This window comes from Phaenicophaeus curvirostris, chromosome 31 (genome assembly GCF_032191515.1).
Source record: "Phaenicophaeus curvirostris isolate KB17595 chromosome 31, BPBGC_Pcur_1.0, whole genome shotgun sequence".
Lineage (NCBI taxonomy): Eukaryota > Metazoa > Chordata > Aves > Cuculiformes > Cuculidae > Phaenicophaeus > Phaenicophaeus curvirostris.
In genome coordinates, this window is record NC_091422.1 from 3,672,644 (window position 1) to 3,690,392 (window position 17,749).

Genomic DNA, 17,749 nt, shown 5'->3' on the forward strand with positions numbered 1-17,749 from the left:
CGACCCTCCAGCAGATCGACACTTCCACCCAGCTTGGTGCCGTCTGCAAACTTGCTAAGGGTGCACTCGATGCCTTCATCCAGGTCACTGATAAAGACATTGAACAAGGCTGGACCCAGCACTGAGCCCTGGGGACACCACTTGTCACTCGCCTCCAGCTGGAGTTAACTCCATTTACCACCACTCTCTGGGCCCTCCAGCCAACCAGTTTTCCACCCAGGAGAGTGTGCACCTGTCCAGGCCAGAGGTGACAGTTTCCGAAGCAGAATGCTGTGAGAAACTGTGTCAAAGGCTTTCCTGAAGTCCAGGAAGATACATCCACAGCCTCATCCAGCAGCCGAGTCACTTTGTCATAGAAGGCGATCAGGTTAGTTTGGCAAGACCTGCCTTTCGTGTACTCGTGTTGACTGGGCTTGATCACCCAGTTCTCTTGCATGTGCTTCATGATAGCAGTCAAGATCACCTGTTCCATGACCTTCCCTGGCACTGAGTTGTGGAAGCCTCTACACAGAATGCCATAATGAACACAGAGGGTACTGTGAACTGTGCCACTATTTTTAGCAGACATGAAAGCCATTAAGTACAGGCTCAAAAGCAGAGAAAGCTCTCGTTTTAATCTAAGAATCACAGAATAGTTTGGTTTGGAAAGGACCTTAAAGATCATCTAGTTTCAACCCTACCTGCCATGGGCAAGGACGTGTCCCACTGGATCAGGCTGCCCAAGGCCCCATCCAACCTGGCCTTGAACATCTCCAGAATAGGGCATCCACATCCTCCCTGGGCAACCTGTGCCAGTGCCTCACCACTCTCTTTGTGAAGAAGTTCTTCCTTATGTCTAGTCTACACCTGCTCCTCTCCAGTTTATAGCCGTTGTCCCATGTTCTTTCACCACAAGCCTTTGTAAACAGTCCGTCCTCAGCTTTCTTGTAGCCCCTTCAGGTATTGGAAGGTTGCTATAAGATCTCCTTGGAGCCTTCTCTTCTCCAGGCTGAACAACTCTCTCAGCCTGTCCTCATATGGGAGTTGCTCCAGCCCTCTGATCCCCCTTGTAGCCCACACACAAAAGTAGTGCTGACAGTGAGCAGACTGAATTCAGACCAGCCTTATAGTACACTAAGTCAGTGACTAAGACGAAGCCTAATAGAACTTAACAACGGTACAGCAGAGAAAAGACAAATTGAAAGAAGAGGTAGAGAAAGAAAGCACGGAGACTACATTGAAAGATGATGGAAGTTGCACTGGCAATTTTTATTTTTCTTGAAAGAAAAAAAGAACCTGTAACAATGCTCAAGTTAACGAACCATTAGAGTACCATTTGGCAACAGGCCTCTGCTGCACAGCATCGCTAACATCTTCAGGAGTTTGTTGCACCACCTTCTTCTTTGTATTTATATCGTAGGCACTCTGCTGGTTGAAGTGGTTATAGCTGATGTTTCAATGACCACAGCTAAAAAAAAATAATCAAAGGAAGAGAATATTTATTACTAAGCATACCTATTCTTACACAAATTACAAAGGAAAGCCAGTACTGTAATGATACGACATATATAGGTAGCTTTTCCTCCATCATAAAAAGATGAAGTAATGCATGAAATAAATACCTCTATCGCATTACTCAACATGCTCAATCAATTCATTTTTTCGCTGCCAAAGGAATACGGTCCCATAGCTGCAACAACTGCTCTCCAACTTGTGGTTCCAGCTCCTAGAAATGAGCAGGAAAAAATATTTACACTGCTACTACTAATCATATAGAACCATTTATAACAAAATTGTGAGAGCAAGTTCCTGGTGATTGCCTTCAGTCTTTCTGAAAGAGTTCATTTCTCTTGCTATCAGGTATACCAAAATAACTTCACATACTGGAAGTTTGTTTACTGGGGCTTGGAAGGAGACAAGAACTTTCATAAGCAACACTGGCCTACAGGTTGTTTTGGGCTTTTTTCATTCATGGTAAGATGTCCGTCTGCCCAGGGAGGTGGTTAACTCGCCTTCCCTGGAGGTGTTTAAGGTGTGGGTGGATGAGGTACTGATGGACATGGTTTAGAGATTGGTGGGAATGGTTGGACTCGATGATCCGGTGGGTCTCTTCCAACCTGGTGATTCTATGATTCTATGATAAGAAAAGAATTCTGAGCAGACACGCTGCCACCATATACAAGAACATAGGCATCATATACTTTGTACCTTCCACAGGTCATATCACTTATTAACTAAAGATTGTTCTCCACATCCTTTTAAGTTTAATTCAGTCAAGCATAGTGGTGAATGTTGAAATGCAAGTCACAGTAATACAGTGTCTCTTGGTAGAATCATGGACATTAATAGAAAAGAGTCATTTGTAAGATTGCCAAGACTGTTTGGGTATTACTAGCCACTTACAAGAGAAGCACTGTTAAGTCCATTATGTGCTATGTTCCTTTCCTCATTCTTACAAGTGGAGACATTTTAGTGAAGTAGTGAAAAAGATGACATAAAAATTTTAGCTCTAGACTCTTTTATTGGGAAGATACTTGGGGAGCAGACTGGGGAAAACACAGAAACTGCCACAGAGAACTCTTGTGTCAATTCTCTTCCAGCTTTTTTGAAGTTGCATTTGGTTTTAAAAGACTGGAGCTTTATTCTACCCCAAATCTCAAGATTCTCTTCAGACTTTACAGGAAACTCAAAGCTATAATTATGAATAGTTATTTGGGTCTGACAGACTACTTCAGGGAACAAATCTGAACAGAGATAAATCTTCAGATTCAAAATTACAAACTCCAAAACCATTTATTTTTGGAAGCATCCAGCTTTAAATAATTTTAAAACACATATTAAGCAAGAAATCACTTTTATTTTATCAAAAAGCCTCCATTACTTCACAGTAATGCATTAGCAGAACGTACACCAATGAATCAAGATTCAGATTAACAGATACATGAGGACAGCTGAGACAAACATCAAGGCCAAACAAGGTATTGCATAACAAGGACTTTAGAAAAGAAAAACTTTACCTGGCCATCTCTGCTCATCTGTACTTCCTTATTGTCATTCCAAGGGTTGAGCAAATGGTGTGCAAACTGAAAAGGAATGCTCTCTTTTCGGATCCATTCCACCTTAAATACACCTCCAAAACCAGCAGAACCCCAGTCTTGACTTTTCTCACACCCTATCTCTGAAGCCATTCTAGCAAATCCCTGGAGCAAAAAATTGAAATAGGAAAGGGAATTACGGCACATCTGCTTACATTAGAAATAAGCGACTGGACTTCATACAGTACTTTCAAATTAGTTTCAAAGCAATGCACAGGCTCTCTTCCATGAAGTTGGATCTTTTATAACTTACATCTAGATAGTTCAAAGAAGCATCATTTTTTTTCCACTTCAAACACACCTTCTAGAGTTTGACCACAGAGAATGTTTCTCAATTTATCTCTCAAAATTACCATCCAAAACACTTTTAAACTGTGTAACAGAGGTTGAAAAGGTGTTGTAAAAACATCTGAAGTATAAAGAATCAACGTTCTACTACATAACAGTCCATTAGCTATTCCTTGCTAGGTGTAGTTATCTGCAGAAATCAATCCATCCTTCCCATGTTCCCTCCATGTTAACAAACTTTCACACAGAACTAAGAGTATAGCTGTTCTTCAAAGAAAGAAGTCGCTTCTGTTTCCTTTTTCAGCAGAGTGGGAAGAAATTCCAAGCAGGCATGTATTCAGAAAGAAAATGAAAGAAGCTCCAAATCTGAGATCGCTTCTAAGTTTTTTTACAGATGCTCCAACTCACACACAGGACAAACAAAACAAAGCAGAAAAAGACCCCCACTTATCACCACACCCCCAACTTATCAACTATTCAGGCAAGCTTAAGCCAGCTAAGACTTCAGGAGCCCAAGAGATGCAGTGCACTACGTAAGTCAGCAGCACACACTACTGTTGTAAGATGCGAGGCCCTAGACAGCTCAAGCCAGACTTAAATGGAAATTAATAAAAGGAACAGAGGAAAAATAAAGGTGGAAAGTAAAGAGGCACTTGGTAGAAGAGAATATTAACATGAACATAATGCTCACATTCCCATGAATGTCCAGTGCACTATCAAAACTAGAAGGGCAAGGCAACATCTATCACCTACACTCCTGACTTCAGCACATCTTTCCCTCATAGTTTCCTTGTGTAAGAGCCTCAATACAACAGCCTATTCTCAGTAACAAACAGCATGCTAAAAATTACTTTCCGATATTATATCTGCATTTGCCAACTCATCATACGTATATCTCGCTGTAAACCCTCAGTGGTACCAGCAAGACAGCAGTACTTCATCTAGCTCATCACATTTTGAGTTCAGCTGACTTCCACGAATAGCTTATATATACGAAGGTACACTGTACTTTGTTTACCTGGAACAACTGAGTTTAGCCCTCTCCATAACACACCTAACCTGCAACTGAGCACTGCCAGGTCAAGTCAGTGATTGGCTATAAACTTGTCAACAAATATTGACAAATACCTTGCTAAACTTAAAGTCAAGACATAGCTATGGAAGAATCGTGGTCATGACTTTCCAGCTTCCTAACTTTCAGAAAATAGATTTCAGGCAGAACAGATTTTATTAAAATTTCTAAGAAAGACATTTCTGAGTTCCCTCTCTTTAGAGAGCTGTGACTTGATTATAACTGCTTGTTCACTTACAATATTTATTTTGGCATGCCAAGAATAGTCCAAATCCTCCATTTTGTTTGGGAGCTTTGTTTTGTTATTGTTGTTTTAAAAGGATGAAAGTGGGCATACAGAAGAGATGGGGCCTTAGGTAACCTCATCTAGTGGGATATCCCTGCCCACAGCAGGGAGGGTTGGAACTAATGATCTTTAAGGTCCCTTCCAACCAAACTATACTACCATTCTATGATTACTCTGACTAAAGATGTTTAAAGGCAATTCAGTCTTAGCCTCTGAGTGACAAACTGAGTTAGCTAAAAGGGCACATTTCAGAGAACAATGTATTCTTTCATCAGCAACTGGATACATAGGCTTGCTACTCTACTTATTAGAAGGTTAGAAGTCACAAGCAGGAACATCCATGCTACATGTGGTCATTTGCTATGGTGACCTAAACCATCAACCAAAACTACTATTAAGTATTAACTAAAGACTCACCTGGAAGTGTCCAGACCCTTGAGCAGAAAATATTAAATAAATCATACTGCTCTCCCAAAAGGCTCTGTTTAGTTTTTGTTCACTACTTGAAGTAGCAGACCATATACCTTTCTGTTGAGAAATATCAATGTTTTGCAAGTTGCTACTTTTCATTATAAAGTACCGAACTGGCAGGTTTGATCTTGGTGAAGAAGGTTTGGAACCCTGGAAAAATTAAATTAAATTAAGCTACAATAAAATATGCCAGGCTTTAGTTCTAAACTTTTACATACAAGGAAACAGAAATCTTTTGACTGTACTCCTACCCTCCTCTAAATCCTACATGGAACACAGAACCTATCAGCTGGTACCATCAGAGTTGGTTTTGAAATGTATTTCACATCTATTTTACAGTTTGTAAGCACTTTCCAAAAAAATTCTTCATTCATAAAGGGTAGCAAACAAGTATAGCAGAACAGGCCTAAACAGTCTAGTGATTAACAATTTGAAGTCTGACACACCTTCAGATGACAAAAAATTAATATCTCTAGACTGTAGCCTGAAGCACACTACTCACATTTCCACCTCCAGGAAAAGTAAGTTTTTTCCCTTTTACATTAGCTGAATGTAAAAACGGAAATACTTAGGAGGAATTATTAAATCCCTCAATGAGTCTGCCTAGAGGAACAATGGGTTTTCCTCTCAGTGATCTGCTTAATATTACTGCAGTTTTCTATTCAAGTACGTAGGGACAATTATGCCAACAGCTGCATTAAAATATGTGCTTTGTTAAAATAACTAACATAAAAAAGCAAGCAGTCACAATTTGGCAGACAACACAAAACTTAGAGAATCGCTATCAATTAATGCTGTTACAGAAACAGAGGAGGGCAGAATCCAAAGGACTCAGAAGTGCATGTACTAATTTAGAAAAAAAAAAGGACTATCATAACAAGGACTCCCAGCCTAGATTTTAAGTTCAAGAAAGAAATAACAGCTGTTAAAAATTAAAACCTAAATTAAATTATTAATCTATCAATACAATAGCTGATAGTTGCTGAAAGAGATCAGCAAATTTATTTCTAAAATTCTATTAATTTTGAAGAGTGGGGTGATTTACAAGAACTCTACCTTTCCAGATACTGGAGAACAAGGACTGGCACAGGGGCTAGGATAGCTACTGCTGTCTGTAGACTTCACTGATGACTGATCTGATCTGTCAATTGAAGTTCGTTTGGAGAGGTTTTTTTCTTCATACTTCTTTGGCTGGTGAAGTGCAGGAGGCGCAGATTTCATGAAAACTCTAAAAAGTAAGGGAGATACACGACATACCAGGATTCTCCTAAGTGGTCACAGAACAATTTATATCTATGTATCAGCCTACTACAAGACTAAATATATTACAGTAATTCCAAAACCAGACTAAACACTAACTCAGAACGTACTGACCATCTGCTGGTTTTGAATGGTAAAGTTGAACTTCTACTGCTACTTCTTCCCAGCTATCACCATTCACGTACAATATTTCTGTCTCCAACAGTAGGCAAACATATGAAATACCTCTCAAAGAAATCACAACTACAGTGCAGCATAGGGCAGTATCAATTCTTTCAACTGTATTTCTATGGTTGCTTTCTTTTTACTACTAGCAGCAATTCAAGTAATGCTTTCACAGCTTTGTAAATGACAACCTACAGTCTCTAGAAGATCTCAAAAACTTACTTTTGGGCATTAGAGGAGTCAGAGAATTCAGTATCTGTGGAGCTGTTGGCTGGCCTCCCTGGCCTCCATGTAGATGGCAGAAGTTCTTCAGGAGACATAAGTCTTGGTCTCTGACCGATTCCTGAAGGCTGCTGCAAACCTGCAGCCTGTTCTTCCACACTTAAAACAGCTACAATTGCTCTTAGAGCTCTTTCATCAACTTGAGACCATGGTTTAGCAGCAGCTCGCGCACGACGCAGAAATAAGCGATGCCAATTCTGCCTCAGTTGCAACAGTGAAGCAGAAGCCTGTAATGAATTTCAATTCTGTTAAAGGCAAGACAGGTAATATGCCTTTCCTATCAGGCAGCATCTGGCATTCTAAAATTAACAGGGTCCAGACGGAAAAGCAGGGCTGAAATGCCAGCAATGGGGCGAAAACCCAATACTTAACCCAAGCTGCTCTCTTTGCGTTCCTTGGGTGCAAGATCATTTTTAGAACATTTTATTTCAATAAGCTCTGCACTAAACTTAAAATTACATTGTAAATCTACAGGAATTCTCATTTTTCACATTACATTTCTATTTAAAAGAAACCAAACAACTGTTAATGCCTTATGCCCTTCCTCTCAATTCACTCTGTGTTCACGCACTCTTTCTTCACACCTGAGGGAAAAGAATTAAGTGACATTTTTCTGAGGCATATTTCTGCTCAAACACAATGACTGAACTTAGACTACTAGAGTTGAATTCTCATGTTATCAGTAATGCTTCCCTTTTTAAAAAAATCTCACTTTTCAACACCTCTACAAGATGTTACTAGAGCAAATAAATCTGTTTCATAACCCAGAACCTACCCTACCTGCTACCACAGCCAGAGCTTCTCAATGACCTCAAGACTATCTTCAACACGAGTTGTTTTTTTTTCTTTTTTTCTAAAACTTGGCAGTAACTTCCTTTCAGCAATTCCAAGTTAAAGCACTTCATTTCAATCCAACTTTTGTCATCCTCTCAGAGAAGCAAATACCCAGTAAGCCATCACGACTGTTCACTCGACTACCGCTCAGATTTTTGACTAACCCAGCACAAGCTACGGTCCAATATGCGCTCAGAACAGTGCTATTGGGTCAAACTGAGATGATCAGATAAGCAGGACAGATGGTTAGAAAGAGCTGAAGGTTCATCATGCAGCCAATACCACCCGCAGCTTGCTGCCTCCTGCAGCCATTACCTGCAGCTTACCCAAAAAGCTTTTGAAGCAGGTCCAACAGTAGCTGGGCTGCTGAGACCTTCCTGGTGTGATAGAGGGGAAACCCACACCGTGACAGAGAAAGTAGCCGCCCTCCCCTCTCACTGCCAGCCTCTGCAGCTCCCTCTTGTTCTTGAGTTTGACCAGCAGGTCTTGACTCAGCCACGCTGCTCTCTTCCCCTTCCTGCCTCATTTCCTACATGTGGGGACTGAGTGCTCTTGTGCTTCATGGAAAGCATTCCTAAATATTTGCCAGCTCTGTTCCACTCCCTTGTCCCCGAGGATCATGTCCCAGGGGGTCCTACTGAGCAACTCTTCGAAGAGCTGGAAGTCTGCTTTCCTGAAATTTAGGGTCCTGATTGTGCTCCTCGCCTGTCCCCAGTGCTTGATCACTGCAGCCCAGGCTGCCTCCAATCCTAATGTCACTGATAAGTTCACTCATATTAGTCACCATGAGGTCCAGCGTTGCGTCCCCTGTGGTTGGGGGTCTCTTAGCTGGATTAAGAAATTATTTTCAATGCACCCCAGGAGTCTCCTGGACTGCCTACAGCTTGCTGTGCTACTTTTCCAGCATATGTCAGGGTAGTTGAAGTCCCCAAGCAGGACTTCAACCTGCAAGTGTAAAGCCTCCTGTAGCTGGAGGAAGAAGGCTTCATGAGTTGGCTCTCTCCATCAGGTGGCCTGTAGTATACACCAACCACAAGGCTCCTGTGTAAGAAAAGGTATTCATATAAGAAAAGACTTATATGACTGTGGCTGGCAGGCAGGCAGCAGGGCACGTCCTCTTCTCCAGACAAAAGAGCCCAGACCAGCCAGTGACCTTGGGGAACACAAATTCCCTGGCTGGACTGTCTTTTTTATAACTGAGCTGCAGAGGCATTATATGGGCTTGTTAACCAAACATTACACCCCACCTCTGCTCCCATTCTGTGCCAGCTCTGTCCTTGAGGTACCTGGGGCAGGCCAGGGAATCCTTGACAAGGAAACACATTCCTTTATGGGCAGGGCCCTGCATCTATCATATAAAGGCAATACAAGCCTCACAGCTCCACTGTACCCACCGTCTCCAGAAATACTCTTACAATGACCCAGTTAGTCTTCCAAAGGCAAAACCAACCATCATGGAATTATAAAATCACTAGGTTGGAAAGGACCCGCTGGATCATCGAGTCCAACCATTCCCATCAATCACTAAACCATATCCCTGAGCACTTCCCTGGGCAGCCTCTGCCAGTGCCACTCCTTGTAAATCCAGTTCTCCAGGCCCTTCACCAGCTTCGTTACTCTTCTCTGGACTCGCTCCAGAGCCTCAACATCCTTCTTATACCCAGTAAGCCATCATGACTGTTCACTCGACTACCGCTCAGATTTTTGACTAACCCAGCACAAGCTATGGTCCAATATGTGCTCGGAACAGTGCTATTGGGTCAAACTGTGTCACTTACACAGTGACGGAGAAAGAAGAAGGAGCCCTCCTCCTCTCACTGCCGGCTAGGTAAACTGGTTCTATTTTTCTGTTGGTCATAGGTGCATGAATTGAATTATAGGTTAAAAGTTACGAAACCTTATGACCTGAACGGTGAATAAATGAAATCATGCAATAGGCTAGTATGGGCAAAAGGGGATTGAGCCCCCATTTATATTTCTTAATGAGCTCAGGAAATAAAGGTTAAATGATAAGGTACATTGTCCTGTAGCTCTGAGAGACCCAAATGGACTGTGACAGCCATTCTTACAGAAAATTCTTGCTTACCCAAATGTTTCAGAAATCTTTCTAGAAGCTGCAACATAAACATCCTTCTACAAGAAACAAGCACAAGGTACTTACTTCACGGTCCAGTTTGACATGGAGCCATTCATTTAGCTCCAGTACTGCCAATTCAGCAGTTGTTTCGTCCTCATTCTCGCTATCACTGTTATCATTACAGAACACACCCTCTGAATAAAATATAAAAGGTACACGAATATTTCTATATTATTTCCACTTATATATAAAAGCCTGAATACTACTGTACTACCAGCGATAAAAGCCATTTTCCTTCTACATTTGATTTTACAAGGTGAACGCTTGTAAAAACCACTTTAATTTTCTGCAAGCATACCTTAGTGCAAATTCTTCGCTTCAGTTAGCGGAACTCAAGTATTCAAACCTTTGAGGGTCTTGCTATATAAGCACCTGTATTGATGTGATCCAACTCACTCATGTACCTTTATCAATATCAACAAGCCATTACCAAACTTATATCTAAAGCTGTTTGCAAAACCACACACTGCGCATATATATATATATATGTGTGTGTGTGTGTATGTATGTATATCTATATGCATATGGCAATGGAAACATTCCAAATCCAAACCCCACTGTACCTTGAACGAATGACGGCTCCTGCAAAGCATCACTTGCTAATCTAGCTGGTCCACAGAAGAGTGCTACAGTGATAGATGTTACCACAGAACAGCATCGGATACTTGCTACCCTGTGAGCTCTCATCATTTCATCATATACAAGCCAGTCTGTAGGGAGTGCCTGAATGGCTGCAGTTTGTCCATTTGCTGGGGGAATCTGTGCAAGAGCAAATAAGACTAGGCTATTTAACCCTCTAGTTGCAATTCAAATAAACCTTAACATATTTTATATATGTAGAGATAAATATATATTTATGTAGTCAAATTAATACACACAAATTAAAAAAGCAAGACGTATTCACCCAGACTCAAATTATCCTACTATCCTGAAGCAAAATATTCTGCTTTAAAGGAAGGATCTTAAAAAAAAATAAAAAAGAAAAGAGTAGTTTTAGAGCAGAACTATTATGAGTAGGGATTGTTATACAGAATCATGGAATCATGGAATCATCAAGTTTGGTAAAATACCTCTAAGATCATCCAGTCCAACTGTCAGACCGACACCACCATGCCTACTAAACCATGTTACCAAGTTGCACATCTATATGTTGTCTGAACACCTCCGAGGAAGGAGACTCCACCACTGCCCTGGGTAGACTGCTCCAATGCTCCACCTTCTTCTCAGAAAAGAAGTATTTCCTAATACCTACTATAAGACTCCCCTGGCACAACATGAACACATTCCCTCTCTTCCCCTCACTTGTTACTTCACAGAAGAGACCAACACCCACCTCACAACAACCTTCTTTCAGGCAGTTGCAGAAAGCCATAAGGTCTCCCCTCAGCCTTCCCTTCTCCAGGCCAAATACATCCAGTTCCCTCAGCTTATCCTCAACACTTTCCATCAGCTCCAGTGTCCTCCTTTGGACACACTCCAGCATCTGAACGTCCTTCTTGAACTGAGGTAATGCCTCACCACTGCTGAGCACAGGGGAATGATACCTTCCCTACTCCTGCTGGCCACACTATTTCTAATACAAGCCAGGATGCTGTTGGCCTTATTGGCCACCTGGGCACATTGCTGGCTTGTGTTTGTGTCCTTCTCTGCCAGGCAGCTTTCAAGCCAAATATCTTTAGAACAGTTTCATAACTGGGAGGAAAGGTTACCATTTTGTCTCATTCTGCCTAGAAGATGGACTAACTCAATTACCTTTTGATGAAATAATATTGGAAAAATGAACTGAATCAAATTATTTTATCAAGTGCCAGGAAAAATATTTTCTAAACACACAGTGATTAATGCAAATGCTACTATTAAAGTACTGACAACTATGAAGACACATTTCTGTAACATTTCATAGAGCGTAATCCTCTTTTTTGTCAACTATAAATTCAAAGTGATTTTACCTTTTTATACTGAGGTTGACTAAGAACAGAGGTAGGATGGAATCGCACTTTCTTCGCCTTTGGTCCCGTTAAAATCATGCTTTCTCTGTCTACATGAACTAGATTGGGATACATCCCAGCCACTAAGGCAGCTTTAACTACAGCCCAGTTTTCAGAGTTAGTATTAACATATTTCATATCGGCTCCTCCTCTGGCTCCAACAAAACCTGATGAAAGAGGGCAAACGTGCTATATTTGCTTGTATTTAAGATCTACCTTTTTGCTTCTCAAAAGGAATTTGAAAAAAAAAAAAGTACATTTTTCACCACTGCCAACCATAACAGGATCAAGAAAAAATTATTATGCTTACAATCCTCCCTGATAAGGGGTTTTACACAAACATAGAACAGAATTACTTTTTAAAACACAAAAGCATTTCCTATGGAAATAATTTATTAGAACATGCTTTCAGTTATGTTAGCTGCTTCCTGGCCACACCTCACTACAATATCTGCACCATGCCCAGCATGAACATGTACCGGTCAATTGCAAATCAAAGAAGGAAAACGACATCAGTGAACACTATTGTTTTTACAGTTTGTATGCACTCATACTAGGTATACACTTGACTCCAAAACTACATTAATTTTTTTTCAAAGCTATTTACCTGAGGCTCTAAGCTGGCCAAGCAATTGTGTTCTCCTTCCTATGATGATTTCCATTGTGGCTTGACACAGGAAGTTCTTTTCACAAAAGGCTCTCTCCCAGCCATCACTGCGTGCTTTCTGCCATGCCTGGAAAGAATATTGTTTTTACATTTGCGTATTGATTTGACTAGCTAAAATTTAAAAATGCATCTTTTTTATTATATCAACAAAATGAAGGCAAAAACCATTCTGAAAGAAAGAAAATGTCCCAAACGAGACTTGTTTTTTTTTTGTTAAATACTAGATTCTCATTACCTATTCCCTAAGTTAATACAATGATTGGTATGTTAAGTTATTTTAAGATCATCATATTCAGTTATCAGTGTAATAGGATACGAAGTGGCATCTTGTTGCAACATTCAGAATTCAACCAGGTTTGAAAAAAACAAAGTATCTGACAAAAAGTGTTCACTCACAAATTTACAAGTCCAACATACAGGAAAGCCACTAGGTAAAAACAGTTTCTTATCCAGGGACAGAATTAGTCCAACTTGACTGGCACACCCAACTTGACTGGTACATCATTCACTTTGATAGGTGATCTATTGTGATTACTACTCTTTTCAAAGATGAAACAATACCTGGAAAGCCCTGAGAAGTGCCATATGGTCACTAAATGTTCCAGCAGCAAAACATTTTCTACACAGCATGGATGCACGCTTTTGAGAGGCCAGCGCAGGTAGGATAAAAGGATCTCGATATGCAAGAGTGCAAGCAATGGTAAGAATGGGATCCAGGCACCTCAAAACAACAGCGCACAACACCATTTTACCAAGGTGCGGCTCTACTGGTAATTCTGTGAGATGATAACCAAGTTCAGTGAGATCTTCCCAAGGGTCCATGGCATCTATTGTCTATATTAAAAAAAAAATAAAATCAAAAAACAATGGGAAGGAGGAAAGGGGTGGGAAAGCTGACAAAATTCATTTACAAAAAAAACCCAGAAAGGATGTGAATACTGGGCTTGACTTGTTCCCAAACACTAAAAAAGTGAGTTACACTCTTAACAGTTTGAGATGAAACTTCTAAGCAGACTCTTCCCTTAAAAAAATACCACATTCACACACAAAATGAAAACAGACAACTCAAAGCATCCTCCAGTAACTACACAACAGTCTCAGCACAAAGAAAGCTCAGTAAGCTATGTCACTACACCACAAATACAGAATCAAATACAATTCCCATCTAAACCTGTTCCTCTGCTGACCTTAAGCATTTGCACCGCATTTCTCACAGTTAAAGCTGGTGGAGGATCAGGAGCTTTCATAAGAAAGTCAATAATTGGACAATTAATCGGAGCCAGAAGTTTTGTGTGCAAACAAAGCTCCTGCAAGTTAAAAAAAAAAAAAAAAAGACTGTTGAGACTAGGGGGAGAAAAAAAATCAAACTAAACACTTTTTTGGTGTAAATAGTTCAGATGATATTTTTTAAAAAGTAAACGCTCACCTGCAGTGGCATTCTTAGTAGTTCTGGAGTCTGAAATTCTAACATATTCTGAAATCGGAGCCTGCTGAAGAGACGAAAACAGATTCCAGGCTGACAGCGCCCAGCCCTTGAAAATAAAATATGGAAGTTGCTTAAAATTAGAGTTTCTTCTTAAAAAAAAAAAATAACCCAACAACACATACACACAAACTTAGAAAAGAAGCGCATAAGCAGGTCTAAGGAAAAGGTAATTTTGTTGTAAAGTTTAAGTCTCACAGACAATGTGAGACTTTTACAGTACATAGATTACTTTTGATAGCATGAAAATCTTATTGTCATTTTACCCCAACAGTTAAAGGTCTGGAGAAACAAAAATAAGGCCTATCTAAAAATAAAGTGATGTGGGGTTTTCTGCTAACCTAAGACGAATCCAAACCTGAACTGTCCTTTGCTGTAAGGAATATAAGTCAAACTTCCTCGCTTCCACTTCACATCCCCCAGACACTCGGAAGTAAGAGGTAGAATGAAGACCAAACAGCTTGAGTGAGAGGACAGAGACAGCAAACGCTCACATTCACACTCAAATTCTTGCAGGTTAAGGCCAATATCATATTAGCAAACACAGACATTTGTTGCTATACATCCTCTTAGCCCTCACCCAATGTTAGGAAGAATATGATTCCTCTTATTAAGTCATGAATGGTTTGGAGAAGGTGTAAAAGGAATCACTGCTCAACGTCTCCTCTAAGATCAGGATGAAGATGAACTGATTAAAAACTAGCAATTGGCAGCCCTTTGGTCACAGAGAAGTTGTGAAATCCCTTATTGGACACTGTGGTTGCTGGTGCCCACATGGGAGAAAGAGAAGGGGAACAAATTGATGGGGGGAAAACAATCTAGACCTAAGGTAAGCTTTGAGAAATTCCCCAGTGCCACTTTTTATACAGCTTGGGAAATTTCTCCAAGAAAATACATGTTGACCCTTACTCTTCTGCAGAGAATTCGCGTTGGCCATGATCCACCATAATATTGGACTGGGCTAGTAGCATTACCCAGTACGGCTGCTACTACCCTGGTTACATTATCCTTAACATACAAGACAGCAGATATCTGCAAAATGAAATCCCGTATGAAGCGTTTCTTACCTGCCTTTCCTCTGGATAGCACTGGCTTTAGAAATCCACACCGTTTTTAGCATTGTAACACAACTCAGTGCATCAAAAGACTTCTATAAAAGCAAAGCAAGGAACATAAAAACATCTCTGAATAGTGTACAGGAAATAGGAGCTACTAGTGTTTTAGACAATCAACAGAATCTCTCTAAAAAAAATAAGCACGAGCCGCTTCTGGCACAAAGGTGTGTTGTAAGGTACTTCATTTCAAGTGAATTCATACTGCCCCCATCACAGTTTACTTGTGCTACATATTTTCCTAAATTAAAAGTTTTCTAGGCAATAGGTAATTGGAAGTCAATAAAAGACATGGATTGCGTTATGTGGTATCACAAACCAAGCAAAAATATGTTATTACATTGAATAACGTTTTCCTCTTTGTCTCGCTTAGAAATTACATCCTTATTTTCCCACGTTTGATGCAAAATTACAACAAAAGCTGTATTACCATGAGAACTTCAGAAATTTGATATGCATATCTCCTGTGATCTAGTCATAGTCTAGATCTTAAACTGCCTTAAGTTATCTCACTTTACTGGAACAAGTAATTAGGGAATGGATATTCAACACATCAAAAACAACGCTTAAGCACTTAATTGATGAGCCTTCAGCTAGACACGATAGTTGGACAAAGGAAACTCCCAGTGTTCTCCAATTCTCAGGAAAATGGCAGTCTAAACTCATGGAATTGTGTCAAAAATCAAACAGAAATACTACATTAAAAGAAAAAAAAAAATCACCGAAGTTGTGGATACATAACTATATCAACCTGCCATAGCTTTTACAGGGTTTTTCAACAGCTAGATATTACCACTAATTGTCATAAAACTAATGGATGTCAAACCTCTCGGTGAGCTTTGTTGCTTGACACGCACTAGCTCAGCCTACTTAAAAAACAGGTCTCCAAAATTTACGTATTATGTATTTTAAAATAACACCAAGAAGTTTACATCCCAAAGAAAGTTTAAGACAATAGTACCTCTTTCATCTTGCCCGAGTCAATAACAAATACAACATCATTGACTGTTATGCTGGTTTCTGCAATATTAGTAGAAAGAATCTGCAATTAAAGAAAAGAAACCAAACACTGTGGTAAGTATAAAAGCAAAGACAAAATAGGTCAAGACAAAATCTGATGAAGTCCCCTGGTACTTACTATTTTGCGGATGCCAGAAGGTGGACTTTGAAGGACCCTCTTCTGATCCAAGGTCTGCAAATCTGAATGAAGCATGAAAACTTGGTATCTAATGCAAAACAAAGAGCGCATTTTTAAGGATCTTTAAAAGAAACAATAGAGACTCAAGAAAACCACAGAAACTAGAGGCTTTACCTGTAAGCATCATCAGCAAATCTCTTGTCATCAAAAAGAATACGGTCTCTCAGGCTAACTATCTCATCATATCCAGGAAGAAATATTAAAATCGCTCCTAAAAGAGAAGTTAGTTTGCACAGTTAAATAGAAAATTCACTTCAAATATATTACAGTACTGCATATATTAGCACTCCAAAGGTTTAACCTAATAGGTATTACTGAAAAAAAAGCACAATTCCTCAGAAGCCAAATCCACAGTAACTTATTGGGAGTATGTGTATACACCTACCGGCACCACAACCGTGACAGATGTTATAAAGTATGTGCATAATCAGGTCCAGATCCACTTTTTCACCATCAAAACTGTGATGATAAGCTTTCAATAGTTCTCTGTCCTCTGCACTAAGGTCACTACCACTTTTTTGTACCAGGGAACTTTCATCCATATTTCCAGATTCCACTGAAGCACTAGAACACACAAATACACAAGCCAGAGTCAAGATTGTTTGCTTCAGCTTTGCATTCAGCCATCAACTCAGATTCAGATGAAGACCAGCCAGACTAGTTCTCTTGAATCTAGAAGTGCAGTGGAACAGCCTCGCCACAACAGGATTACTGTTTACCGATTTAAGTATTAACCCAGCAAAACATGTAACTTCCAATTTTCAGCATTAACTCTACTTATAACACAACCACAAGCACATGTGTCAGAACTCAAAGTATAGATACCATTTCTTTATCTGTTAAAGGAAAAATTTTAAAATAAATGTATTTTCCAAAAACTTCCATACCGCAACAGTTAAGCAGGTACTACATTAACAAAAACTACACTAAGAGGAACTATAATAATGTAGGTCTCTACAAAACTGTAAGTAAACTATGATAACCAAGTTATAAAAAATAAATTCTTGGATGACCTACTGACACGTTACTCACATAGTTTCTTTAATATGAGTATCATGTATCAACAATATACAGACAAAAACACACAGCAGACTTCCTTCCAAAATAAGTATCTGAAATTAAAATGGTACAGGGTACAGAATTTGCATATTTAAGTTACTATAATCACAACCTGCCTAGATATATAATTGTGATAGTAATGTCCATACTAAGATGATAAACCCTCAGAATACAAAAGAAATGGGGCACAACAACCCTATGCAGTGCTACAGACTAGAAAAACTGCCTGGAGAAGAACCTGAGGGTGTTGATCAACAGCCATCTTAACATGAGCCAGCAGTGGCCCAGGTGGCCAAGAAGGCCAATGGCATCTTGGCTTGCACCAGAAACGGCGTGGCCAGCAGGTCCAGGGAGGTTATTCTCCCTCTGGTCT

The 17,749-nt window shown here is 39.9% G+C and overlaps 1 protein-coding gene across 3 annotated transcripts in view; it reads right to left on the bottom strand.

Moving 5' to 3' along the window:
• Window positions 1–1,216: 1,216 nt before the first annotated feature.
• The window catches only part of LOC138732418 (3'-5' RNA helicase YTHDC2-like), a 34,544-nt gene continuing 18,011 nt past the window's right edge, over window positions 1,217–17,749 (bottom strand). The window contains exons 13-30 of one of the 3 annotated variants that reach the window (XM_069879028.1): window positions 16,703–16,881; window positions 16,432–16,528; window positions 16,258–16,345; window positions 16,081–16,161; window positions 15,075–15,157; window positions 13,951–14,056; window positions 13,712–13,831; window positions 13,086–13,358; window positions 12,465–12,591; window positions 11,819–12,024; window positions 10,433–10,628; window positions 9,894–10,003; window positions 6,839–7,125; window positions 6,248–6,419; window positions 5,138–5,341; window positions 2,997–3,179; window positions 1,602–1,705; window positions 1,217–1,447 (exon numbers count right to left, since the gene is read on the bottom strand). In XM_069879028.1, coding sequence (XP_069735129.1) covers window positions 1,634–1,705; window positions 2,997–3,179; window positions 5,138–5,341; window positions 6,248–6,419; window positions 6,839–7,125; window positions 9,894–10,003; window positions 10,433–10,628; window positions 11,819–12,024; window positions 12,465–12,591; window positions 13,086–13,358; window positions 13,712–13,831; window positions 13,951–14,056; window positions 15,075–15,157; window positions 16,081–16,161; window positions 16,258–16,345; window positions 16,432–16,528; window positions 16,703–16,881 — 2,584 coding nt within the window. In that variant the 3' untranslated portion in view covers window positions 1,217–1,447; window positions 1,602–1,633. Of the gene's footprint in view, window positions 1,448–1,601; window positions 1,706–2,996; window positions 3,180–5,137; window positions 5,342–6,247; window positions 6,420–6,838; window positions 7,126–9,893; window positions 10,004–10,432; window positions 10,629–11,818; window positions 12,025–12,464; window positions 12,592–13,085; window positions 13,359–13,711; window positions 13,832–13,950; window positions 14,057–15,074; window positions 15,158–16,080; window positions 16,162–16,257; window positions 16,346–16,431; window positions 16,529–16,702; window positions 16,882–17,749 lie in introns of those variants that run through there. The other 2 variants (XM_069879029.1, XM_069879030.1) reach the window with 2 other exon arrangements.